The 27,165-nt window shown below is 49.9% G+C and overlaps 1 protein-coding gene and 1 long non-coding RNA gene across 6 annotated transcripts; one reads left to right on the forward strand and one right to left on the reverse strand.

The window, feature by feature from the left end:
- Nucleotides 1-296: 296 nt before the first annotated feature.
- Nucleotides 297-14,321, reverse strand: FAHD2A (fumarylacetoacetate hydrolase domain containing 2A). Of its 5 annotated transcripts, XM_054678021.2 has the most exons (9): nucleotides 13,944-14,236; nucleotides 11,501-11,658; nucleotides 11,130-11,380; nucleotides 9,775-9,991; nucleotides 6,328-6,387; nucleotides 5,888-6,050; nucleotides 4,370-4,478; nucleotides 4,148-4,235; nucleotides 3,781-4,015 (listed from the first exon to the last, which is right to left on the reverse strand). In XM_054678021.2, exons 3-9 carry the CDS (start codon nucleotides 11,372-11,374, stop codon nucleotides 3,953-3,955), a joined length of 945 nt encoding a protein of 314 aa, XP_054533996.1. In that variant the 5' UTR covers nucleotides 11,375-11,380; nucleotides 11,501-11,658; nucleotides 13,944-14,236; the 3' UTR covers nucleotides 3,781-3,952. The 5 variants fall into 5 exon arrangements, 3 of the variants coding, with proteins under 3 accessions (XP_054533996.1, XP_001144707.1, XP_009441131.1); XR_008546305.2 differs by lacking the exons at nucleotides 3,781-4,015; nucleotides 4,148-4,235; nucleotides 11,501-11,658 and adding exons at nucleotides 297-2,631; nucleotides 2,872-2,949 and having other exon boundaries at nucleotides 4,236-4,478; nucleotides 14,064-14,321; XM_001144707.7 differs by lacking the exon at nucleotides 11,501-11,658 and having other exon boundaries at nucleotides 14,064-14,321.
- Nucleotides 14,322-14,584: 263 nt separating this feature from the next.
- Nucleotides 14,585-26,919, forward strand: LOC129143163 (uncharacterized). The gene is made up of 2 exons (XR_008546306.1): nucleotides 14,585-14,662; nucleotides 26,688-26,919. It is a non-coding gene; the product is annotated as an uncharacterized LOC129143163 (long non-coding RNA).
- Nucleotides 26,920-27,165: the final 246 nt, after the last annotated feature.

Below are 27,165 nucleotides of genomic sequence, written 5' to 3' on the forward strand. Positions count from 1 at the left end.
GATCCTTAGGGTCTAGAGGTCTCAGCAGAGAGACAAGGGAAAGAAGGAGTGTTCAGGGGTAGTTATGTATTGGGAAATCCAAGCCTTTGTGTGGGTACCTCCTATGTTCATATGGAACCCAAGAATTCTCAACTATTCTCGAGGACTCTGCTTGGACCTTGTAAGGATCCATGCCTTCCTGGATAGCTGAAACTCGGTGTCAGTCACATTTTCAACAGCTTTTATTGGGTACCTGCCTCTGCATCTTGTATTGTCATAGCAGTTTACACACAGCAAGCCAGACCAGGAGTGAAGAATTCATGTCATTTGTTATTTTCTTTTATTTGTGAATATGTGTGGGGTTGGGAGACTGGGTGCTAGACATGGGCTGAGGTCCAGGCTAGGCACAGGGAGCTGACAGCTGCAGGACATGCTAATTGGTCTGGGAAGGCCTTTGGAATCTAGGGAATTGGCTTTCTGAGCTGAGGCGGGGTCCAGGCAAGGAGGCAACAGGCTGCAGGAATCACAAAGGGACCGGGGACCTCCATGTACCCAATATCTAGGTCTCATCAGTCGGAGAAACATTCTCAGCTCTTGGTGACCTTGTCCTCCCTCAACACGATACTCACTGCATATGGACTCATTTGACAATTGCCACAAAGGCTTTGGCCTCAGAGGCACTTTAAGGATATAACGACAGGAAAGGGAGGCTTGGGGAGCCAGAGTCACCCACACAAAGCCCCACACGTGTTCCTAGCAGAACCAGGATACACACCCAGGCTTCCTGAGGCCACATGTCCTCCCTGTGGCTGCCTGGTCATTCCCCTTCACCTAGCAGCTGTCTTGCTCCCATGTAGAACAGCAGGGCCCAGCGGCCACCTGCACCTCGCCATTTCCTCCAGCTCTGTGGTAGAAATGATGCAAGCAGGAAAATCATTTGCTTGTGGACCTACTATGTGTCAGGCACCTGCTGAACAGTAGCATTTGATGCTCTCCACGGCCTTAACAGGTCGGCACTGATCTGTTGATGCTGCAGTTGAGGAGCTGTAGCTTAGAGAGGTTAAATAGCATCCTCAAAGTTACCCAGGTCATGCTCTGCTGCTGGAGGGGCTGGGATGCAGCATGGGAGTGTGACCTCCTGCGCACGGACTGCACAGGCCGCCTCGCAGCTGGCATGGTGAGGTGAGATGAGTTGAGGTAAGCTCGCAGCTCCTTGGTGCCAGCCCTCCCACAACCAGAGCTGGGCGGCAGCAGGCTCTTCCCCAGCTTACCTGGGCAAGAGAGTGAGGACTGCACGGCTGGCGAGTGATACATGGAGAGTGTTGCCACCTGCCTGACAGGCAGAAGATAAACAGCTCCCCGTTAAATCTCGCTTAATGCTGATATTTATAAATTTATTCAGCTTGTGTTTACCAAATCAAGAGAATGCCTAATAACATAACATGCTTCATCTCACATGTTCCTACTAATGAGAATGCAAGTATTGCTTAATTTTTTTTTTTTAACATTTCATTTGCTTTCCACTCACTCCACCCCGTTCTGTTGTTGTTGGCTTAGAGTTTAATCTGTTGCTAAACACTGGGAAGTCTGGGCTTCTCGGGTGTTAGTGAGGAGAGAGCCAATGTGGGTCTGGGGCAGTGGCTGGACCAAGGCCTCCAAACTGTGCCCTGTCCCACATGCAGTGCTTGGTGGCCATGGAGTTGGCATACCCAAAGGATGGGCCATACTGAGGGAAAATGAAAGTCCTGGTGTCCTCTGCTGTATTTTGGGGTGGCTTCGTGCATTGGGTCAGGGTTGCAGTATTTGGGAGCTTCGGGACAAAAAATTTAAAGTAGAGCAGTGTCCTTGGCTTTGGACAGACAGGAGGATGGACACAATGACCAAGGAAACATAAGCAACATTTGTGGGGTGTGGTATAGCTGTGTGTGAGGATGAGTGTGTGTGTGAGAGGGGTGGAGGGCTCCGTCTCTACCTTTGTTTAATCTGCTTACTGAGTTATTGGTTTTGTTTTGTTTTTTGTTTTTTTTAAGAAAGCCTTTCCCTGGCTGCTTATCGCCCCAAGGTCAGCTGTGCTGGCTGCTGCAGGTTCAGTTCTGGGGTACCCAGGGCAGTCTTCACCAGGCAGGAGGAGCGCTCGGAGTGGGGCAGGGAGAGATGGCAAAGAGGTCAGCAAAGCTCATGAGGGTGTCTGGAAATGCATTTGGCAAAGAAGTGAGGGTGGAGTGAGCTGAGATGGTCTGTGCTGGGCTTCCTTGGGTGGGGTGGGTGGGAGAGGGGAATGAGGGTGCCTGGCCTCAGAGGCCAGGTGGACAATGAGTCGAGTGGGGTTGGGGGGCACCAAGTAGAATTCTGGAGCAGGGAGGAGGAAGGCCGCGGAGAGGCTGTCCAGTGAGGCGGGACCAGGATGGGGGCACACAGGGGACGGGAGAATGGAGGGAGACTAAGTCTGATTCAGGAAAACAAAAACAGAATCTGGGACGAAGCAGTGGAGGAACTGAGACGGGATGCAGGCCTTCCACAACCTTTCCTTCCGCATCCCACCACGTCCTCTGTTTTCCCAGCTCCACATCTTCATACTCTATATCCACCCAGCACTAGATTTTCTTTTTGATGTCTTCTTTTTCTTCTCCTCTCCAACAGCTGTTCCAGTTCCTGCAGGCCACCGCCCAGGAAGAAGGGATCTTTGGTGAGTCCCAACCAGTCAGCCCAGGCTCCTGCAGGCAGTGGTGTTTGCTGGTGGCTGCTGCCCCCTGCTGGACAGTGACAACCCAAGTCTAGGAAGGTGGGCTGCAGAGTAGACAGTCTTCTGTCCAGTCGGAGCTCTATCCCTCCCTGGGCTTCTTTAAACAAGAGGAGAGAAGCCTGTGCCCAGTGTCTCCCTGTCCTCCCTACCTAGAGCCTTCACTTCTCTCCTTTCCAGAGTGTGCAGACCCAAAGCTTGCCATCAGTGCTATCTGGACCTTCAGAGACCTAGGGGTGAGAGGAGCCAGTGTCACCATCTTCTGTCCCCCTGCTCCCACCCCAATAGAGTGGCTCAGGGAAACCCAGCTATGTTCCCATCACCCCACAGGGCTGGCCTGATGGTGCCTCATTAAGACCCTGGGATTTACTTGGTGTCTTCCAGCAATAGACGTGGTGATGGGTTGGAGAAGGTGGGATGGTTTCCTGCCTCTTGGTCTCCCAAATCACTGGCTCATCCTTCTAGGTGGGGTATTGGGGCTGCTTTGAGGCAGCATTTGCACTCAAACACTGAGGCCTAAGGGGTCAGAGGTCTCAAGGCAGGTTTCTGGGGGACAGGCCTGGCCCCTGGGCCATGTGGACACAGTCCCTGTGGTGAGTGCACTCACGGCCCATCTTCCATGGCCCAGGTTCTGCAGCAGACGCCGAGCCCTGCAGGCCCCAGGCTCCACCTGTCCCCTACTTTTGCCAGCCTGGACAATCAGGAAAAACTAGAACAGTTCATCCGGCAGTTCATTTGTAGCTAGAACTGTGAGGAGCCTGTGCTGAGACTTCTCAGCCCCAGAACACAGCTGTGTCCTAGAGCCAGAAGATGGAGAGGAGGCTGCAAACCCTTAGCTATAAATATAATCATTGAGGCTTGATTGTCCCTTGCCATCTCTTGCTTTTTCCCTTCTTTGATGTGATAAACAAGGGGACGACACGAGTTGTCTTTTCCCCAGCCCAGCAGCATCTTTTTGGCATATGTGTGTGTATTTGCTCTCTTCTTCCCCAGTCCCACAAAATGCCCCAACTTGTCCCATGAAACAAAGCCCAAAAGAAGACAAACAGCAGAAGCCAAGCTGCTGCTTTGACCTGACGAATTTATTGAAGAGAGCTCTGTCCTTCTCCCTTCTACCGAGAAGAGGCGGCTTGCAGGGCTGGCACCTGTCCACACCTGTCACTGGGCCTTTCCCTGGGCTAGGCTGAGTGGGAGCAGATGCCCTCATCCTATGTCGGGCCTGTGCAGGAGCCATCACACCACCTTGTTGATGATGACACCTAGTTCTTCAATCTCACACTGGACTTCATCCCCCTTCTGCAACAGAGCAGGCCATGACAGTGTCAGCCCTTCCGTCAGACACACATACACAAGCCTGTACTTCTCAAGTCTGAGCCAAGCCTGCCAGGCCATTGGGGCCCTTGCTCTCTTTGCTTTTTGCTAACCTACCTTGAGAAAGACAGGAGGTTTCCTGAATACACCGACACCTGGGGGGGTCCCAGTTAGGATGACATCCCCTGGGTAAAAGGTAACAAACCTGGATCAAAGCAGAAGGACCCGGTGAGACCAGGGGCTGGCTGAGGTGGCCATAGCCAAAGATGGAGGGCTCAGGTCAGCCTCCACATGTGTGGCAGGTGAAGCGGGGCTGGCAGGACAGCCCCTGTCACTCACTGGGAGACCCAGGCTATCAGGTCCTCTATCTTGAATACCATCTGGTTGGTGTTGCTGCTCTGGACCACTTCCCCATTCACTCGGCAGCAGATCTTTAAGTTGTGTGGATCTGAAATGCAAAGATGGTACCTTGGAGTTATCCCTTTTCCCCCTCAAACCCCCCAATATTTTACAAACACAACTGTAGGGGTGCTTCGTGACTTGGCAGGTGAAAGGGCTTTAAAGTGCCCACATTGACTCAGTGCTCTATGTTAGAACTTTCTGTATAGACATTGGCCTTCTCAGGCCTCCCCGCATCCCCACCAAGAGCACCAGGCAGTAGTAACAGGGATGGGTTGAGAGGATGTTTCAGACTCTGAAGGGGGAGAGAAAAATGGCTAGGGTTTTTGCCTTGAAAAAAATAAGGGCATCTGTCTACAGCATAGGATGACACCTGTAGATTGACTCGGCAGGGCCAAGCATGGTGGCTCATGTCTGTAATCATAGCACTTTGGGAGGCCAAGGCAGGCGAGAACTGATTAAGCTCAGGAGTTCAAAACCAGCCTGGGTAACTTAGTGAGTGCTTGTCTCTACAAAAAATAATAAAAACATTAGTCAGGCGTGGTGGTGCGTAACTGTAGTCCCAGCTACTCAGGAGGCTGAGGCGGGAGAACTGCTTGAACTCAGGAGGTTGAGGCTTCAGTGAGCTGGGACTGGGCCACTGCACTCCAGCCTGGGTGACACAGTAAGACCATGCCAAAAAAAAGACTCAGCATCTATAAAGCAGTGAGGCAATGGTTCTAGCCGGGACAGAGAAGCCTCGTGTACTGGATGCTGGCAGGGGATGGATTACTGTAAGAACATCCTGGCTAACCAGCACTTTTTACTGTTGGTGGTGGTCCTAGTGTTCTACCCCCCTTAAGTAGAGCAACTGAAACACAATTTAACTTTGCTGAGGACTCTGCATGGGGTGCTGAGAGGCACTGGGGTCTTTGGTATCCTGGCATGGCTGGCCCATGTGGACACCCCCCACCTCCACCACAGTTGTGGGTGGCTGTGTAAGAGGCTGCGCTCTGCCCTCTGGGGCACTGCCCCCATCCTGGTGCTGTATCCTGACTGTGTGTGGTCAGTGCTGTTCTATTTCCACAGTGGCTGGGTGAGTCACACTGGCTTTCATCTCCTGTAGTGTGGAAAATGCCTTGGCCTTGGGATAACTATGCTCCATTATGCTCAACTTAGATTGTTTCAGAGGTGGCAGCCGCAGGAAGCCTGATCCACCCATCAGCTCAGTGTTCTTTGTAATTTACTTCACGCATGCAGTTTCACATCCTCTGCAGTTGTGTTCCCTCTAGGGGGCTTGGGAAGGAAGCCCATGGGAGAACTCATGGCTGAGGATAAGAGACTTGCCCTGTATGGAGTCAGCAGTGAAAGGGCGGCCAGGGAGGGCAGGTGCCACATGTACCTGAACCCATGCTCCTCCCTGAAGCGCTGTTCATCTGTGCAATGGTAGGTATAAGGGGGCAGGGACCAGGGACCTACCTGCTACACTGTCCTTGGTCACCAAGGCAGGGCCCAGAGGGCAGAAGGTGTCGAAGGTTTTTCCCAGCAGCCATTGTTTCCCATTACGTCTCATTTGCCAGTCACGAGCACTCACGTCATGAGCCACAGTGAAGCCGGCCACGTGGGCCATAGCATCTGTGGCCTATGGGGGCAGGGGATTTGGCCATACAGGAGGTTAGATCATGGGTGACACCAACACCTATGGCAAGGGATCTCTAAGCTGTTATCCCATGTTAGTAGCCAGAGCCAGCCAAAGGTGGGTGAAGGGAAAGGCAGTGTCAGGGAGCAAGGAGGCTGACTGCTTCCTAGTGTCAGGGACAGCTGGCACCGTGTGTTGGTGAGTGAGGTCAGAACTAGGAGAGGCAGGAGCTGGGGCCTCTGCTGCACTCTGGACTGGGAGCCCACCCTTTCCACCTCACCTTGATGTGCTTGCCTTTCTTTCCAATGACCACGGCCAGCTCCACTTCCCAATCTACCTCCTGTAGGGTGGGAGAGGAACAGTGAGCTGCAGTGGCTTCAGGGCCCACTGTCCACGCTGAGAGGCTGCACACCATGCTGAAGGGCCTCAACCTTTGTCAGTATGGCTTCGCTGCCATCCCACGTTTGCCATCACCACGAACCAGAGCCCAGCGAATGACAAGGGAGGTGTGACTTGTAGACCCATACATTTTGGGCAGTGGCAGACAGCATCATGGGATGCAGGCACAGGTCCCCACACCACTGACTGCAGAAGAGCAACACGTGTCCAGGGCACTGAGTTTAAAAGTCACTCTGGATACTTTTAACAAAGGATAAATACGAAGTAATATCCCCTAGCAATATGTAACCTTACTGTGTGTCAGGCACTGTTCTAAGTGTTTTAATCTATTAACTCACTTGAGTAAGAAAAAGATTGACATCCCACAAAGGACTTGAGTAAGCAATTCACAAAAAGGTAACGGACATGGCCACAAAACATGAAGAAATGCTCAGCCTCTCCCATAATCCATAAAATACACTATAAAATAGATATAATTTGGCCTTTAAAATTGGTGGCTCTTTCTAATAATAACCAGAGTTGGTGTAAGTACACCCGACATCCAGATGTTGGTCTCTAATACCACTCCCCACTAAGGAGCACTGGGTTCCTTGGGGAAACGGCCAATTCCAGTTCCAAGACAGACAGTACGTGATAAGCCTAGAACATCTTGGCCAGAAAGCTAGGATATACTAAAAGTGACGGGAATGGAGCCAACTTGAAGGCCCCTCACTGGCCAAACTGAGGTCACCTAAAGAATGTAAATGATGAATTACAAACAATTGAGTAAAAACAGAATTCACAGTGATATTGAAGACAGGAATAAAAAGGAGGGAGGCAGCTTTTCTTCATAGAAGAATGCCAGCCAATAAAAACAGAAGGCATGATTGAGAAGTCATTGATCTTGTCTGGGAGTGGTGGGTCACGCCTGTAATCCCAGCACTGTGGAAGGCCAAGGCAGGTGGATCACCTCAGGTGAGGAGTTCAAGACCAGCCTAGCCAACATGATGAAACCCCGTCTCTACTAAACATACAAAAATTAGCCAGGTGTGGTGGTACACGCCTATAATCCCAGCTACTCAGGAGGCTGAGGCAGGAGAATCACTTGAACCCAGGAGGCAGAGGTGTGCTGAAATTATGCCACTGCACTCCATCTGCACAATAGAGTGAGACTCTGTCTCAAAAAAAAAAGGTCATTGTTCTCTAACCCCCAGTGCAATAATAGATTCAGTCAGGATGACCACAGGATCCCTGGACGAGATGCTATGGGGCAATAAGATAGTTATGTGATCTCAAACTACCACCCATGGATTGCTTATTAATTACAAAAATAGAAATGCATCTTCACAATGGAGGGACCTAGTGAACGTCAGCTAAACCAAGTGGTCAAATTCTGGGACCACTGACATGAGCCTCCCAGTGAGATGCGATGGGAAATGTATAACATCTGCTTTGTAGATCTCTTGATAAAAATGCTTACCCTGACACTAATCATGAAGAAACAACCAGACAAACCCAGGATGTGAAACATGCTATGAGACAACTGGATTCTTCAAGGAAAGGGCAGGGGGGATTGTTTGAGGTCAGGAGTTGGCAAACTATGGCCAGCTCAACATCTGCTATAATCAACTTTGATTGGAAACCCATCATTCATTTCTGTATCGTGGTTTTCACACTATAACAGCAGAGTTGAATTGTTGCAAAACAGACCATATGACACGCAAAGCCTAATATTTACTAATTGGCCCTTGATATGGTTTAGCTCTGTGTCCCCACCCAAATCTCAACTTGTAGCTCCCATAATTCTAACGTGCTATGGGAGGGACCCGGTGGGAGATGACTGAATCATGGGGGCAGGTCTTTCCTGTGCTGTTCTCATGATAGTGAATGGGTCTCATGAGATCTGATAGTTTTAAAAATGGGAGTTTCTCTGCACAAGCTCTTTTCTGCCTGCTGCTATCCACCTAAGATGTGACTTGCTCCTCCTTGCCTTCTGCCATGATTGTGAGGCTTCTCTAGCCACGTGGAACTGTAAGTCCAATTAAACCTCTTTTTTTTGTAAATTGCTCAGTCTCGGATATGTCTTTATCAGCAGCATGAAAACAGACTAATACAGCCCTTTAAGAAAAAGTCTATGGAACCCTGTCCTAGATTGAAACCACTAAAGAGATATAACTGAATACAGTGTGTGGCCTTGGTTGATCATGGAGCAACAAACGAAGTAACCAAATTAGAAGTTATCTTTGGGGAAGTCAGCAGTACTTCCGATTGGGAATTGGGGCAATTGGATTTCGTATTAAATATTATTCAAGTTAATTTTCTTGGTTGTGATAATGGTGGGATGGTCATGCAAGCCATTGTCCTTATTCTTAGAAGATGCCTATTTACGTTTTTATGACTAAATTGTCTTAATATTTCCAATGTGTTTTAAAAGGTCCCCTCCACCCCATACCCTGCAAAAAAAAAAAAAGTGTGTGTTTGCCATGTGGAGGGCAGGGAGAAGACAAGGGAGAAAAAGGATATATGGCCAAATGTTTACAATGAAACCAGGTGGAAAAGTTATCTGAGTGTTCACTGTATTATTTTCCCAGCTTTTCTATAATTTTCAAGACATTTCTAAAATAAAAATCTGAGAGAAAAAGTAACCAGTGTTAGTAAGGGTATATACACTACTGGTGGATGTGTAAGTTGCTTTTACAATTTTTTAAAAGGCCAATTGGCAGAATTTTTCAAAAGTTTTGAAATACTGCCTATACGCTGACATATTTAAATTCCAAAGGGTTTATTCAAAGGAAATAATAATGTATTAATGGACATGCAAAGCCTTTTCCACATAAGGATGTTTACTGCAACATTTATTTATAGAAGCCAAAAACTAGAAACAGTATCCAGCAGTAAGGTACTCAGGAATAAACTAATCTACATAACAAACTCCGTGGTGTCAGGGCGAATACTTAATGGCATGAAAAAATGCTCCTGATGGAGTCTTAAGTAAAAGGTAAGTATATGTACACTATAAACATATACAGGAGCGGAGAAACACTGGGAAGGTAGACAGAAAAACATTAATATTCCGAGCCATGGGCAGTGGGATTATGGGTGACGTAATTTTTAAATGTTTATCTCTATTTTATTATCTACAGTGAAGGTGTATTGCTTTTGTAACCAGGAAAACACGTACATTAACTTTTTTTTTCCAAGGCCAGTGTTACTACTGTGTGTATAATCCTGTAGAGTTTCTGTTGAATGCACTATTGAGCGAGAGGTGGCTCCAGTAGGCTCAATACTGAGCTCAGAATGCCCTTGTGATGGGCCCAGTGACTAGGGAGGGCAGTGGGGAGACACTGACCTGGCTCTGTGGTGGGAGGACCACCTCATCATAGGGCCCCACGATGGAGCTGGCAAACTTGCTGAAGATGATGGGCTCCTTGGGCACAGGCACGTTCTGTTCTTTGCAGTGGTCCACATAATTCATGCCCACACACACCACCTTATCTGGTCGTGTGACTGGAGCCAGGAAGGTTACCTCCGACCGTGGTAGGACTGGCAACTGGGCAGCCAGGGCTCTGTAGAGACCAGAGCAGGTGAGAGGGTCTGGCTGGGAACAGGTGGGCAATCCCAGGCAGGCTGGGCAGATCCTGCAGCAGCTACAGGTTTTGCTTTTTGAAATCTATTTCCTACCTATATCAACCATCAGAGTCAGTGTGAAAATCACTGACTATTGTCCTTTGCTATCAGAGCAGGGCTTTTATTTATCCAGTGTTGATTTCCTCTCCCCCTTAGGTAACTCATGTCCATGTAAAAGATACAAACTGGAATACATGGAAAGGTCTCCCTTTCCCTTTCTGGTTACCCCGTTCCCCTGGCTCTTCGCAGCTACTCTATGGATATTCTTCTCCCACCCTTTTGTATGCAAATGATAGCATACTATTTACATCTTTTAAAAAAACAACTGATTTTGGAGATCTCTGCTTAACAATATGTAACAATACATAGAGAGTGTCCTCTTTATTTCTTGTGGCTGCATATTACTGCTCTATAGAGATATACCCAAGTCCCTAATGAGGGGCATGGAGATTTCCAGTCTTTGCAGAAAATGGCAATATGGGAACATACTGTTAATACTGTGAGCTGTGAAACATTTGTATTTTTTTCCATTTTAATAGATGAAAATTACATCTTAAAGTATTTTTAATTTATTGTTCATCAGCTCCTTAGACCAGATTCTATAGGAGTCCAGGCTTCAGGGACACTCTCACCTAATCTAGTCCAAACCCAGGAGCCAACTGTCTTATAGAAAACCTCCTTGCAGTCCTCTCTCCTTTTAGGAGCTGGGAGTCTATATCACTCCCCCAGCTGCATAAGATGCCTTTTAGGACCCCCGGGCCCAGACCCATCAGTCAGTCCAGGACTTCATTCCCAGAGGAGGCAGCGTGATGAAGTATAGAGTCCTCGTTCCAGCACCAAATGTATGGCCTTGAAATTGTTAATCACCTCCCCTAGCTCTCAGTTTTCTCCTCTGAAAACTGAAGATGTTATTATATAAGATTTCTAAGGATCTTTTAAGAGAATGGGAGAAAAGGAAAGGTGGGGTTACTCTGCTCCCTTGCAAAAGAGCTACCTGCTGGTGCTGTTTCCCAGAGCGGGGACGAGTGCAGGGTGACCAGGGCAGCTGCTTCAGGGCGATGCTGCCCACTTACTTACCTTCTTGCCACTGAGAGGGTGGCCTCTCCCTGCTCTAGGAACTGCGTCATCGTCTTCGGGAGTGTGGGGTCAAAGGCACTGAGGTTGATAACCCCTCCACCATTCCCTGTCTCCAGGCCCAAGTGAGGCCCCACCAGGTGGGGTGCCCGGAACTGCACTAGTCTCATGTCTCTGGAGGGTTGAAAGGGCCACTTCTGAGCCTGCAGCAGAACTGTGAGTAACCTTCTTCTACCAGACACCAGCATCAGAGCCTGCAGAGAAAAATGCAGGATCCAGGAGACGGAGGATCCCAGAGCCATCATCAGGATCCCTGAAATTCCTAGGGGTATATAGCCCAAGGCCCTTTGCCCCATCAACCGTTCCCTGCATACCACACGGGAAGTGGTCCAGGCTTGTATTTTCCCTGCTATACTTCATAAGGTGAAACTTTTCTAGAGGAGCAACTACTACATGCTACGCAGTAAGTCCCAGGGATTCCAGCGTTCCTTCAACCAGTGCTTTCTGAAAGTTCCCACTGTGCTTGGCTCTGCTGTAGGTATTGGGGAAACAATGTAGGTGAAACTCAGCCCTGCCATTCTCCCTGCACAGGTCACAGATGTTAACAACTGACGTAAGATTCAGCTATCAGGACTAATGCTGTGAAGATGGTCAGGGGCTCTACCCTTGTCTAGTTTCTTGAGGAAGTGATGTGAGCTGAGCTGGGCTAAATGAGCAGGACCAGGAATTAGCTGGGTGGCAGCCCAGCATGGGCAAGTGATGCTGGTGAAACTGGCTTCACAGTGGCCATAAGCAATTTTTTAAATGCTATTTTGGTCCTGTTAACCTCCTACTTAAAATGGTTTCCACTGCTCACATGATCAAGCTAGAACCTCTACCAGGCTGTCCCAGTCTTCTAGGAGCAGTGCCCCCACCTGCCTCTCCAGATAATAATTATTTCGTTTCTCCTGATAGAGAACAAGTTGCCTGAGGGAAGAGGCTGCAGACAAACAACAGGGTCTGGTCCTGACAGCCATCACTTGTCATCTCCCTGGGTCCAGGGCACATGTCTGTCTCTTTCACTGGCCAGCACTGTGCCTGGTGCACAGAAGGCTCTCAGTGACTTTCTGCTGAATGAACAAATAAGTGACAGAAGCAGGGGCTTGACATTTCACTACTTGGGAAAGCTTAGTGCTTGTTAACTTCAGGAGACATGGCTGTGCCTTTCCACAAGGGCCAGTTGTAGTGGCTCACGCGTGATATCCCTAACAATTTGGGAGGCCGAGGTGGGTGGATCACTTGAGGTCAGGAGTTCAAGACCAGCCTGGCCAACGTGGTGAAACCCCGTTTCCACTAAAAATACAAAAAATTCGCCGAGTGTGGTGGCAGGCACCTGTAATCCCAGCTACTAGGGAGGCTGAGACACGAGAATCGCTTGAACCCAGGGGAAGGAGGTTGCAGTGAGCTGAGATCGCGCCACTGCACTCCAGCCTGGGTGACAGACCAAGACTCCATCTCAATTAAAAAAAAAATCCTCAGGGCTCAGATCCTGTTTTGAGTCCAAGGCTCCACTTAAAGACAAACACTATTCTCTTGTTTTGTTCTTAATCCACGTCTGGCCTCTATTCCTTACCACATGGTGCCTTCCCTGAATGGTTCCTTGCTCTTGCAACAAAGGCGGTATTGTACAGCCTTCTATGCCCAAAAATGTGGAGGCAGCTGATCCCCAGACTCTTGGTCCTCACCTGGAGATTCAATCTGCCTTGTTCAGTTGAAGATTCATTAGACTTAGGTCACCACTGTTGTGGCCCACCAGTTTGACCAGAAAACCGAGGGCTCTGACTTCCCTGCCCTGCTGTCTTACACAAGCACCAACTAACTGTGCCACTGTCAAAAGGCTGTTCGAGCCAATGTGCACACACTCAGACACTCCACATGCTAACATAACAGTAACTGCTGCCGCTGAATGCCAACTATTAAGTGCTCTACCTACAATGTCTGATTTAATTCTTGACAATTGTGGAAGGTAGGTACTGTTAGCCTCATTTTACAGATGAAACAATTAAGGCTTAAAGCGGTTAAGAGATTTGCCCAAGGTTACACAGTCCTAAAGCTAGGAGGGGAAGGAGCTGGGATGTGAATCCAAGTCCAGGTGACATTGAAGTCCTTGGTTCAGAAGCTTGTAATGCAAGCAAGAAAATCCAGCTTCAGCCCCATCTTCCTACCAACGCCATTTTAACCCAGAATGTTGTGGTGACAAGTGGGGACCTTCCACAGGAAATCCTCCAAAGGCCCTAAAGATTGTAGTGAGAAGTAGGGACCTCCCACAGGAGATCCTCCAGAGGCCGTAACTGCTAACAGCCATGCGCGGGGAAACTACAGGCGCCCTCTGGCTGTTGCCTCAGGGACGAGGCTGGTTACCAGCTCTCCAAGAGAACTCCAGGCCCCATTGACTGTTCCCTTCCCACAGGACACACACATGCAGGTTCATTCCAACCTTACAGCAATCCCCTCAGGTAGAGCGCCCTCACTTTACAGAAGAGGACACTGAGACTCAAAGGGATGACGTCAGGTGCCCAAGGTACTAGTCAGAAAGTGGCCCTGGGGCTTCTCCAACAACCACTATGTCACACAGTCCGAGCTCAATCCAACTCTGCAGGAGTCCATAAGCAAAGGGGCGGCGACGTGAGGTGGAAACAGTAGCCTCCATCAAACAAAGCCTGAGACATGGGTGTGCACGTCGGATTCCATCCCACCGTCCACTCGCCTGGAACCCGTGCCGGTCCCCCAGTTTCCCCATATGCCCAGCTCCGGCCCCGACAGTTAGTGAGTGCTCACACAGGTCCGCCCCGTCTGTGTGGTCAGAAGCGGCTGGGGATCCGGTACTAGTTCTGCGCTCCGCGGGAGACCCGCGCCACGGACACCCTTCTGGCCTAGACCCAGCCAGGCTCGTCCTACCTGGCCGCGGCGGCCGATCTTCCTGCGCTGTAGGGTTAGGGCTCGCGGGGCCGAAGGTCAAGGGCGGCGGGCGCCTGAGCACTGACACCAGTGACCGCAGCCAGCCGGGGAAATGCAGCAGCTGCTAACCCAGGGCCACTCGGCCGGATCACCCGAGAGAAAAGCGGGCGCGATCCTGTGACGTCACAGGCAATGGCCACTAGCAGGGCGCCAATCCCAGAGGGGCGGGCCCATCGTGGGGCGGGCGGCTCCGGCGAGTCTTCAGGCTACGGGTTCAGCCAGGCGCCAGCCGCGTTTTCTGGAGACGCTCTCTCTCGGAGGGACCCTGCACTTGCCTGAACTCGAGAGTGGGCGCTGCCCGAAGGTTTGTCCCTGGGCGCTTCGCTGGCCTCATCCGGTCTCGGCCTTGTTCTGGGCCTGACGCCTTTCCCATTGTTGGGGAAAGTGGTCTAGGAGACAAAGGCAGCGTGCTGGGTGGCAGAGAATGATTTGTGGCTTCTGATTCTGACATATGCCGTTGAGGAGGGGAGGGATGACTGCCCCCGTTTTACTTATGGAGAACCTGGGGCCAGAGCTGTTTTCCCAGGGTGACACAGGCGGTGAGTAGTGGAGCTGGCATTCCTGACCCCAAAGCGCTGCGTTTCCCAGCCACTCTCAGCAGCCAGGCCTTCACCTGCACTGCTGGGCGCAGGTGGGGAAGTGGGGAAACGGGACTCCATCCCCTGCAGAGGGCAGGCGTGTAGGGAGTGGCAGCTGAACTCCACAGCTACTGCTCAGCTCCTCAGCTGCCGACTTTGAACAGTGTGAGGGGCTCTATGCAAGAGGCCCCCACATTACTCAAAGACCAGATCATCAAGAGCTTTACTTGTCCCACGAAGGAGTCTGGACCTTGTTTACGTGCACAGGAGACCGCTGGAAGGTTCTCAGTGGCGTGCCATGGCCCGACTTCTATTTGAGAAGTTTTTCTCTGGCCACCCGTCTAAGGAAAGGTGTCTGGGTGGGTGGTGCAGTTGAGAACAATGGTGGTGCGGTGCGTGGTGGAGAAGGTGAGTGTTCATAGATGTTCAGGAGGAAGAACTGACAGCTCTGAATGACAGGAGGTGGAAGTGAGAAGGAAGCAGGTACAAGGCCAACTCCTGGGTCTCTAGCTCGGTAGGTGCAGGGCCGTTCATGGAGACAGGGCTCCTGGAGGAGCAGCGGGTCTGGGGAGAGGATGGTGAGCTCCGATTTGCATGGGACATCCAAAGGGCATTGAACGGTGGGCAGTTGGAGACATGGGTCTGGAGCTTGGGACTTCAGCCTAGCTTGCAGAAGGTCACCACAGATATTGAAATGGAACCTATGGGGGTGGCTGTGATCAGGGGGATTCGCTGAGGAGAACCTGGCACAAGGGTTTCACTAAGCCATAGCTCCCAAAGACTTTCTGAAAAGCTAAGTTACAGCCTGGAAGAAAATATCTGCAAAGGCTATATTTGATAAAAAGACTTGTATCCAGAATATAGAAAGAATGCTTAAAAGTCAGTAGATAAAATCAAACAATTCAATTTTTTAAATGGACAAAATATTTGAACTGACATTTCATCAAATAAGATATACAGACAGAAAATTGGGACATGAAGGCTGGGTGCAGTGGCTCACGCCTGCAATCCCAGCATTTTGGGAGGCCGAGGCAGGCGGATCACAAGGTCAGGAGATCGAGACCATCCTGGCTAACACGGTTAAACCCCATCTCTACTAAAAATACAAAAAATTAGCCGAGCGTGGTGGTGGGCGCCTGTAGTCCTAGCTACTGGGGAGGCTGAGGCAGAAGAGTGGCGGGAACCCGGGAGGTGGAGCTTGCAGTGAGCCGAGATCGTGCCACTGCACTCCAGCCTGGGCGACAAAGCAAGACTCTGTCTCAAAAAAAAAAAAGAAAAAATTAGGACATGAAAAGATGCTCAACATCATTAATCATTAAGGATATGCAAATTGCAAGCGCAATGTGACACCATCTCACACCTACTAGAATGGACAAAGAAGACTGATTATACCAAGTACTGGCAAGAATGTGGAGGACCTGGGATTCTTGTACACTGCTGATGGGATTATAAAATAGTACCACCACGATCGAAAACCATTTGTCAGTTTATGAAGAGAATTAAACATACACCTACCATATGATGTAGCCATTTCAATCCTGACTATTGACAGTATTGAATTTTACCTTAGCCCTTTGCTTCTAGAAATAGTGAAGGTTAAGGAATCCCACCACTCTTTTGTTCCAGAAAACCCCCTACTGGAAAGAACCAGTGACTTTCTATATAACCTGGATAAGACTCCCAGATGCTCCCTTGTTTATCTGTGACCAGGCCAGACACAGACCCTCTAAATTCCCATTCTTGGCCTCATAAATGATTAGCTGGACTGCTTGTCCCACGGATCAATAAGAACAAAAGCCTGTAACCAAACCTTGGTTCAGATTCTCTCCTTTTCCAAGCCCTTGAGCTTTGGCCCACCCACAGCTTGTGCCAACCCACAGCCCTCCTGAGGGTCCCTCCTGAGAACAGGCTGTCCGCAGGGTAAGACCTCCTCGATCGTGACACTCTTTCTCAGCCCACTTTCCCATAACAGTTCTTTCTAGCCACGTTTACGCCTCCCTATACAAGATCAGCCCTTTGCCTAACCTCTGAGACACTTGCAGATCATATGGGAAGCCTGCGAGTGGCCGCACTGCAACGTTTCCCTATTGCAATGGTCACCCCCACAACAATCCTTTAGAATAAATTCGCTCCTTATATAATCCAGATTTGTTTTTTTGTTTTATAGTAATTACCTGAGAAATTAAAAAAAAATGCTTATGCAATGGCTTATACAGAAATGTTCACAGCAGCCTTTTTACAAAATCCCCAAACTGGAAACAACTCAATTTTTCATTAACAGGTGAATGTGTAAACACTCTGTTATAGCCACACTAGGGAATACTACCCAGCAATGAAAAGGGACAAATTGTTGATGCAACATGGATATATATCAAGATAATTATTCAGAGTGAAAAAGAGATTAAAAATGAGTACATATGGAATTATTTCATTTGTATAGAGTATCCTTGGGGGGTACTTTCCAAGACCCCTAGAGGATGCCTGAAACTGCAGATAGCACCAAACCCTACATCTGCCACGTCTTTTCCTATATATACATGTCAGTGATCAAATTTAATCCAGATGAAGTTAATCTGGTGCTACACGGTTGCTGTCAATCAGAATAAGTTTCTGTTCACGTCTTCCACCCACAAATCTAATGCCTTTTCCATCCTAACTAAGCGCTTCTCACACACTGTAGCCATAACTTTTGCAGTTTGAGGTGCGACAGCAAAACTGGCACAAATTTCTTTTTCCTTCTTCACAATTTCATGGATAGAAGATTCGTTCTTTCTGTAGCTCTTAGCAACCTCATTATGTGATTTTTGTTTTATTTCCTTAAGTCAGGAGCGTTCCCATAAAGGAGGGCTTCTCTTTGGCATATCGGAAATGCCGACACCACTCCCCTTTTGCTCTGGGGCCATTATGAAGTCAGATGATGGTGCCTTGCACAGAAGCACTGCGGTACCACGACAGTGGATCTAATCACGGAGCCAGCTCGTTGGTGACTAAGGGGCAAGGAGGGCAGACGTCATGGAAAAGCTGAACAGAGGAATGATTCTTGTCCCAGGTAGGATGGAGCAGGACAGTGCAGGATTTCATCACAGTACACAGAGCAGCACATAATTTAAAACTTATGAATTGCTTATTGCTGCAATTTTCCAGTTAATATTTTTGGGCCATGGATGACCTTGAGTAACTGAAATTTCAGAAAGCAAAACCATGGATAAGAAGGGACTACAGGCCAGGCGTGGTGGCTCACGCCTGAATTCCCAGCACTTTGGGAGGCCAAGGCGGGTGGATCACGAGGTCAAGAGATCGAGACCATCCTGGCTAACACGGTGAAACCCTGTCTCTACTAAATATACAAAAAGTTAGCCAAGCGTGGTGGCGGGAACCTGTGGTCCCCGCTACTTGGGAGGCTGAGGCAGGAGAATGGCGTGAACCCAGGAGGTGGAGCTTGCAGTGAGCCGAGATTGCGCCACTGCACTACACCCTGGGCAACAGAGCGAGACTCCATCTCAAAAAAAAAAAAAAAAAAAAAAAAGAAGGGACTACAGTACACTAGAAATGCAAATGAATGTGTAGTGACAGGAAACCGGCCAGTGGTTGTTTGGGTGTAGACACCTCCTTGGAGAAACTGCTTGTACCTAGGACAAGAGATGGTGGAGAGCTGGACAAATCCAGGGTTGTAAAACAGAGATCATAAGACTGATGGAATGGAGTCTTTGTGGCTTATAAATTATGAAATTATAAATAAGACTAAGGCCATGCCAGGCAAAAGTCACATACCCCTACACTAAAATAATAAATGTTCTAACTTACCAACTGCCAGATGCTAACTGATGCCCCCAGACTCCAGACTCCATTCCACAAAGCATAACTACAGGTTTGATTGAACAAGAGACTGACTTCAGTAATTTTCTCCTGATAAGACACCACTGACCATGGGCTGGTTCTGGCCAGTTTATAGAGGCTGCGCACTGAGTACCTTTGTGTTCTTTTTTTTTTAAGGCAGATCTGGCTCTGTTGCCCAGGCTGGAGTACAGTGGCATGATGCTGACTCACTGCAACCTCTGCCCCCTGGGCTCAAGCCATCCTCCCACCTTGGCCTCCCAAGTAGCTGGGACCACAGGCACACACCACTGCACCTGGCTAATGTTCTTCTACCTTTTGACCTATAGAGCCTAATTTTAGGCATTTGATGTTATGTTTCCACCCCAAAGTGAACATGGGTTGTATGCAACACACAGGATTATTCAGTTGCATGTGTTAGGATCCCCTCATAAATATTCATAAGGGTGTCATATAACTTACTGAATATGTATGTATAGTTCCTGTCTTTGGGCATACACCTCAGCCTCTCCGCTTTTTCCTCTGAAGTGCCTGCTTTTGGTTTCTGCTAAAGGCCACGTTTCCCCACCTGTGGGATGTCCATCCTGCAGGTGGCAACCCTGTCTAAGAGATAAAGCTCTCCTGGCTAAATTTCTACATTTTGTGACTTTTTCCATTGACAATGTGGCTGAATAATCAAAGGGGAAATAAAAGCTTTTGACCCCTGCTTTCTCTATGGCCACCCTTATGATGTGGGTTGGTTTTGCCATGAATTCTTTGTCACTGCCTCAATGCACGCCCAGCCCCACTGGCGGCTTGCTCCTCTCTCTGCCTCACCCTCGCTCTGGTTGGTAACTCGCATGTTTAACAGAGAAAACAGAAGCCCTCACTTGGGGTGAATGCCCTCCATTTCCTACTCCCATGCCCTCAGACCCTCCACACCAGCACCTGCCATGTGCTAGCCCCGCTGATGAGGAACGACCCCTTTCCAGGCCTCAAGTCCTATGCAGGAGCCCCTGCACCTTGGTTGCCTTACACTGAGAATTACCCCGTATTCCTCTTGAGCAGGGCTCTGCCTCTTCTGCACGTCCTTCCCCCATGCTCAGATCTCTCTATCTTAAACAAAACCAAGCAAAACTCTTCTTTGGCCCCACTTCCCTCCAGCTGCCCCTCCCACATCGCTCACCAACCTTCCTTGGAAAGTCTCCTACAGGAGCTTAATTCCCATATGAATCTTTGCTTTGATTTCCTTGTCTCCCATTCATTCCTCATTCATCCTGATCTGACCTTTGCCCCCATCCTTCCACTGAAACAAGTCTTACTTAAGTCCCCAGTAATTTCCATGGTGCTAAGACCAAAAGACACTATTGTTGTTGTTGTTGTTGTTGTTGTTGTTGTTGTTGTTGTTGAGATGGAGTCTCGCTCTGTCACCCAGGCTGGAGTGCAGTGGCGCGATCTCAGCTCACTGCAACCTCCGCCTCCGGGTTCAAGCAATTCTCCTGCCTCAGCCTCCTAAGTAGCTGGGACTACAGGGGCACCCACCACCATGCCCGGCTCAAAAGACACTTTTTATCATTACCTCTAAGCACTCTTGGCCTCTCTGGGCCATTTCCCTGTGCTTTAAATACTGCCTTCCCATGGCTTCCCAGCAGAGGTGACTGGTTGCCCTCCAGTATTCTTTCTTTCCCTCTTCCTCAGCAGTAAAACACCATTTATTTGCTAGATATGTGGCTGCCTAGAATAGAGAGATTCATTTCTCAGTCATGCTTTGAGGCTACATGAGACCATGAGAGTTAGTCTGGTTAGCAAGGTCTAAATAGAAAAGTTTGGGAGTTAAAGGAATTGTTTAAAAAGAATCAGCAGGCCCTTACTCTTCACCCTTCTTTCTTTCTGCTGGCTGAAATGTGAATGTGATGGCTGGAGCATGAAGGGCCATCTCTGGCCTTGAGATGACAGGTTACCGGAGCTAGGAGCTGGATCCCTGAGGATTGTTGAGCTGCCAAACCAATGCCAAACAATGCTCTGTTGGCCTTTTATGCAAGAGAGAAAAAACAAATCTATGGTTTTAGAAGCTACTATTATTCTGGATCCCTGTTACTTGCAGCCAAACATAGTCTCTATTGATAGGTCTTCCGTCATATCACATTGTCTTGAATTTTCCTCCTCTATCTCAGTCATTTTTCAGACTCACTCTCCTCCATCCAACCTATAAATGTTGCTGCCTCTCAAAGCACGGTACTTATGTCTCTTCTCACTCAGTAGGATCCCTCAGGCCACATTTTCACAACATCAACTACAGGCTTGATGGTTTAGTTGCCACGTACAGAAAGAAGACTCACATGTGTCCATCTCCATAAACTCAGCTGTTTATTGGACACTTTCATTTTGATGTCTCAAAGGCACCACAAGCTCAACATGAACTCATGATTTTTCCACATCAAATGTGGTCCTCTTCTGTATCTCAGAGGATGTCATGGCATCCTCTGACCATCCACCTGGGCAGACCCCAAGCCAGAATTCAGTCTTTGCCGTTTCCCCACATCATTCCCATTTGCATCTTCACATCCTGGCAACTTTACCTCCCCACATCGTCTGAACCAATAGACTTCCCACCATCCAGGCCAAGATGCTATTTGACCCTGCTGGCTGCACTCCCACTATGGCCTCTGTGGTGATTTAAAAACATGTCCTCAAATTATTTGACATGTCTTCCATGTCCATTGCCTTTATTGCGGGCAGAACCTAGCAATTCACTTCTGACAAGTAGAGTATGGGGGAAGGACCCTGCATTCCTTCCACAGCTAGCCTGTCAGCCTGCTTGGCTGCTGCAAAAAGTACCATAGCCTGGGGGCTTAAACAGCAGCAATTTGTCACCTCAGTTCTGGAGGCCAGGAGTCTGAGATCATAGTGTCGGTGGGCTGGGTTCTTCTGAGGCCTCTCTCCTTGGCTTACAGGTGGCTGTCTCCTGGCTGCCTCTGCACATGGTTGTCCCTCTGTGCACACATGGCACTTGTGTCTCTTTATGTGTCCTAATTTCCTCTCCTTATAAGGATGCCAATCAGGTTGGATTAGTGCCCACCCTAGAGCCCTCATTTTAATTGCATTACCTCTTTAAAGGCGCTATCACCAAATCCAGTCACATTCTGAGGTACTGGGGTTAGGACTTCAACATGTGGATGAGGAGAGGGCACAATCCAGTTCATCACAACTAGGTTCTAATCAGTGACCCAGCTGCCTCCTGGCTCTCAGGACAGTGCATCAGTCTAGGTCTGATCAGGAGAGAGAAATCACACAGGGATTGGAACAGACTGAGTTTAATACAGGGAAGTAGCAACTATGACAGGGGATTGGAGCCATGAGGGATAGGCTGGTAAGAAGTAAAGAGAACTCTAAGGACTAAGGAAGAACTAGATATAAGGAGCAGCCAAGTTGGGCGTGGTGTTTTATGCCTGTAATACCAGCCCTTTGCAGGCCAAGGCAGGAAGATCTCGTGGGCCCAGGAGTTTGAGACCAGCCTGGGCGACATAGTGAGACCCTGTCTCTACAATAAAAAATAAAAAAATTAGCCAGCCATGGTGGTGTGCATCTGTGGTTGCAGCTACTCAGAAGGCTGAGCTGGGAGGATTACTTGAGGCAGGGAGATTGAGGCTGCAGTGAGCCATGATCACGCCACTGCACTCCAGCCTGGGGTACAGAGGGAGACCCTGTCTCAAAAAAAAAAAAAAAAAAAAAAGCAGCCAAACTCCTAAGATACAAGGAAGCACCCAAGGAAGAAGCTCCCATCCCACAGACCATGAGAGCCAGATCTTGCTGGAGACGGCAGACAGGATGCTGTAGTTTTACACTGGTGAAACTCGCTGGAATCTTGCATCTATTGTAGCAACCATATTTCCCTTGGAACCAAATTTTCCCCTTGGTCATCAGGACCCATCGCTGCAGCCACTGGATCGACCCATCGCTGCAGCCACTGGATCAACCCTCTTGTTTTGCCTGTTGATTCAGTGGCATAAGGAACCCAACGTGACCAGGAAGCAGTCTTAACTTCTCTGTCTCCTGGGGGAAGCACTGTCCCTTTGAGTACTAATACCTCCAAGCCAGCAGAGCTCAAAGTGGCCAGGACAAGAAACAAAACTGCTGTAAGTGAGGTTATTAGATGTACTCGTGAGAGAAGCACTCCCGCTTCTTATAGTACATAGACGATGCTGGGCTGGGAAGTTGAAACCCTCTAGAATATGTGTCCTATCAGGGAAAACCTCTGCCTCTTCCATGATGGAGGAGGTCCAGTGTAATCAACCTGACACCAGGTGGCTGGCCAGTTTCCATGGGGAATGGTGCCATAGCAGGGACTTGACATTGGTCTCTGTTGTTGGCTGACCGAGTCTGAGCAGTAGCGTCAGCCAGGTCCACCTTGAGAAGGGGAAATCCACATAGTTGAGACCATGCACAGACCCCATTCCTGCCACCATACTTTCCGCCATCTCTTACTCCAGACAGCCAAATATACTGCTCAAAGTTCTATCTAATGGGAGGACTTCCTTCACCACTGCCCTTCAGAGTCATCCCTGAGTGGGGCTGCCATGTGCAGTTTGTCACTTTTGGGTGGTATAAGCTGATTGTACAGATCCATTAGTAAGTCTTGCTTGAGTTTCTTCTTCCTCAGTAAACTGATCCTAAAGAACATGCAGAAAGCCATAGGCAGGGATGGAGGGAGAGGAAGCAATGCAACTGAACTTGCTGTCAAAAGAACCTGAGCCACCTGCTCCTGCAGCTTAGCTATCCCCTCCCCACTGCCTGAGCTCCAGCTCTTATCTGCCACTACCACTTGATGGCACGTCCAGCTTATGACTAGGTGGGTCAGACAATACAGATTGTTTTAGGAAGCTCAGGCCATGTGGTCGCCTGACAGCCCATGGTTAGGTTTTCAGTCTTTACCAAAGCCCAACAGCAAAGCAAGAGGCTGTTTCTCTAAAGAAGAGTGATTGTCTCCAGGAGACGGTTTAGACTGGCTCCACAATCCTAGCAGTCCAGCTGTGATGGTTCTATTAGTGCCTTCCAGAGGCTCCACAGCTCATGCCTATTGGCCATGAACACTCCAACTATCAATTGACTTCTGCCTCAGCTGCTATCTAATTGCAATCGGCTTGAGAGACCGTGCCAAGAATCACCTAGTGGGCCCAGTCAAGCCCCGGCCTTGTGACATGTGATAAAGCTCAGTGGCTGTGTGGCAATAGCTAAACAGAATAGCCTCCTCTCTGGTTTCTCTGCATCCACTCGGGTCCTTTCCAATCTGGTGTCCATGTTTCAGTCAGAGTGGGGTTTTAAAACACCAATTTAATTTAATACTCCTCAGTGGCTCCGTGCTGCTCTCAGGCTGAGGCCAACACCTTCAGGGTGGCTCTGCCCTGTGGGCCTCTCCCATTTCCCCAGCATTTGTGCCTGGGATCTGGCCACAGCCCCTGGCAGTGCTGTCTCCCTTCCACCCCTCACCCCTTTCCCCAGCCCCTTCCTCCTCATCCTGCAAGCTGGGCTCAAAGGCTGCTTGCTCCCTGGTGGAGCACCCAGGTCATGGCGCCTGGCCCAAAGCTCTCATCAAACCATAGGCCTCATCTTCCTGATCATGACATCGGGTGTAAATTTATACTTTTCATAGGATTTAATTTATTAACGTCTTGTCTCTGAAAAAGTATAGGCTCCACCAGGGAAGGCTTTGCAGGTATTCTGCTATTTTATCCCCATTCCCTGGCACAGTGCTGGGTGCACAACTTATTTTTTGTTGGTTTTTGTTTCAATGAATGAAGCAATGGGCAGATGGGGGATCGGGTGGGATAGATGGGATAGATGGTTGTCCCTGCCAAACAGTGTCTTGTCACTTTTTCCACATCTGCAGGGGCAGCAGGAACGGGGCCCTGGAGTGGGCAGGGAATGGGGTGGGGGCACGGTGGGGGTGAAAGGAGGAGACCAGTGATTCCTCTCCTCTGGGGCCCATTTGCTCTGCCCAGAACACACTTCTACCTACTTGGGAAGTTTTCTGCTGGGAAAGTTTGTCAACAAAGCAAGAAACTTGCGGATTTCTAAATCCTGGTTGGCTGTCAGGAAATAACGGATGCCTGGCTCCTTGGGGCCTTATTTTTAGTTTCTGGATGTTTTACTGTATTTGGTGATTTTTCAAAACTGGGAAAAAGTGCCACCTGGCGTCACATGCTGTGTTCCTGGGTTGGGACACAGCCAGGAGAGCTCGGGAGAGGAAAGTACATGGAGGAGGGGCTGGGCTGGGGTGGGTGCCCAGGCTGAGGCCCTCCAGTGCAGGCAGCCTGCCAGCAGATATATCTCTAAGAGCCTTCAACCCTGGTGTAACCCCACAGCTGGCCTCATGACCCCAAAGGCTCAGGGCCCTGTGCCTGGCCCCTCCCTGGGAGCCCTGCCAGGGCCTCCCTCCCTGTGACCTTCACTTCAGCAGCACTGGCTGAGTCTTGCCTCCCCATTGGCTCGCATAAGTGAATAGTCCAGCGACTGGAAGGAGGTGGCTTCAGGTGCAGTTGCAGGGCTGATGCTCTCCCAGGTTTTGTTTCCTCTCAGTGAGGACTTCCCTTGCTGGCTTCCTTCCATCGCTCCTCACAGTGACAAAATGGCAGCAACAGCTCCAGGACTCACACCTTTGCAGCTTCAGAGATGGGGGAGGAGGGAGCATCTTTCCCAGCCTTCCCAGCAAAGGTCTCCCTGGGCCTTAATGACGATAATCAGGTCATGTGCCCGCCCCTCCACCAATCACTATGCAATGCACCCAGTGGCTTAGGCCTGGCCTTGCTCTTTTTTCCTTGGAGGTGAGGGCTGACTCCAAGGCTTCATGGATGGAGAATGGAGGAGGGGTCCCCCAGTGAGACTGGGGGCTACTGGCAGTAGAAGAGGGAGGAGGCTGGGGAGGCAGAAGAGTGGTGCTCGGTCAGGAGACCTTCCTCCTTGCCCTCATGGTGCCCAAGGCCACAAGCAAGAGAGAAGTTCCTGGGGGCCTTTTATCTCAGGCAGAGGGATGGGGTAGACATAGATCCTTTATCCGCGGAGGGTTTGATTATGTTCAAAGCTGGTCAAGAGCTGAACGGAGGGAGCTCTGTGCACGGGTCAAAGAGCAGGAACAAAGGCAGGTATGGCTGGGCCTGGTGAGCTCCAGAGAAGCCGGGTTTCCTGCTTGAGGAACAGAGAGAACAGAAAGGTACGCAGGGCTGGCATGGAGCCCAGTGCTAAGACTGATGGCCCTCGGCCAGGCAGCAGTCGGGTGGGGGTGGGCAGGGGAGGCAATGGTGGTCCACTGAGTGCTGCCACCACCACTTAAAGATGGCTGCACTCTGGCGCTGTGCAGGAGGAGGCTGACTCCCTTCCAGGGCCACACAGGGCCTTCCTGACAGGTCCCCGCCCGCTACACAGCCCCTTCGCCAGGACCTCTCAGCTCTGGCCAAAGGCGAACAAGACCCGTATGTTCCCCTTCTAGATCCATGAGATGTTTGAGTGGCAGGGGTGTGGGTGGGGTGGGGAGAGTTTCTTCCTGGTACCATCTTGGCCTCACACAGGCATGAGGTTACTCCTGGCCATGCTGGCTCTGTCACCGGCCCTCAGGTCCCCTTCCCTGTGAAGCAGGGCCCCACCTCTCCCCAACCCCCAACTCTCTTTCCCAATCTCTGACCCCTGTGAAGCTCACCTTGCAGGGAGCTGGACTCTGCACATTCCCTTGGCAATCAGGTGGCTGGGACAAAGTCCAGGCCACCGCAGCTGGCCCACACATGACCAGTGATTTCCTCTCCAGGAATGCCCAGCCTTTGGTAGGCCCCTAACCCAAGGGGCTGGGACCCAGGTGAGAGGGCCAGAGGGCTGGGGGAGGGCCCAGTACCTGCTTTGGGCTGGCAGCAGTGCCTCTGGACTTGGGGGCTTGTCTGGGACACAGAAGGTTGATGAGGGCAATGAACAGATCAAAGAACCACCTTTGGAGGAGGGCAGAACTGGGTCAGAGAGGTCCTCCACAGTAGGTGTCAAAGCCTTACTCACTCTAGACAACTCCGCCTGGAATGCGTCTGCCAGGAAGTCAGGGCAGGTGATGGGGATCAAAGGCTCCACAGTGATCTGAACACATGGCAGACATGTCCCACACCAAGGAAGGTTCTGCTCACTCCTATTCTATTCACAGTTCTAGGGGATGTATGTGCCATCCATCGCATCCCCACAAGTGCAATCTCCAGCCTGTGCCCTGAGGTCACTTCCCGCATCGCCCCATCACCATCAGGGCCTGTTCTTACTGCCTTCTGCTGTCCCCACAAGACTTGAATTTCCTGACAGCAGGAACTGCGGCCTCTTCCGTGTGGACTCAAGATGCAACTGTGCCCTGTGTGTGGAAGGTGTTTAATAAATGGAGAATGGCACCTGCCTTGCCTAGACCTGGGAACACAGCGCTTGGAAGGCGTGGGGAGTGAAGATCAAAGCCCCGCCCGAAGCAGAGACGCAATGATTAGGCTCAGGGAGGGCGAAGCACTGTGCAGCCTCGGGAGCCTGGGAGGTGGCTGTGAACTTGAAGGACAGTGTTGGTGTTCCTGAGGGTTCGGGGCCACGGGGCACAGGTTAGAGACCACAGAGTCCCTAGAGAGTGCAGAAACGTCTCCACCTCCCTG

This window comes from Pan troglodytes, chromosome 12, assembly GCF_028858775.2.
Source record: "Pan troglodytes isolate AG18354 chromosome 12, NHGRI_mPanTro3-v2.0_pri, whole genome shotgun sequence".
Taxonomy (NCBI): domain Eukaryota; kingdom Metazoa; phylum Chordata; class Mammalia; order Primates; family Hominidae; genus Pan; species Pan troglodytes.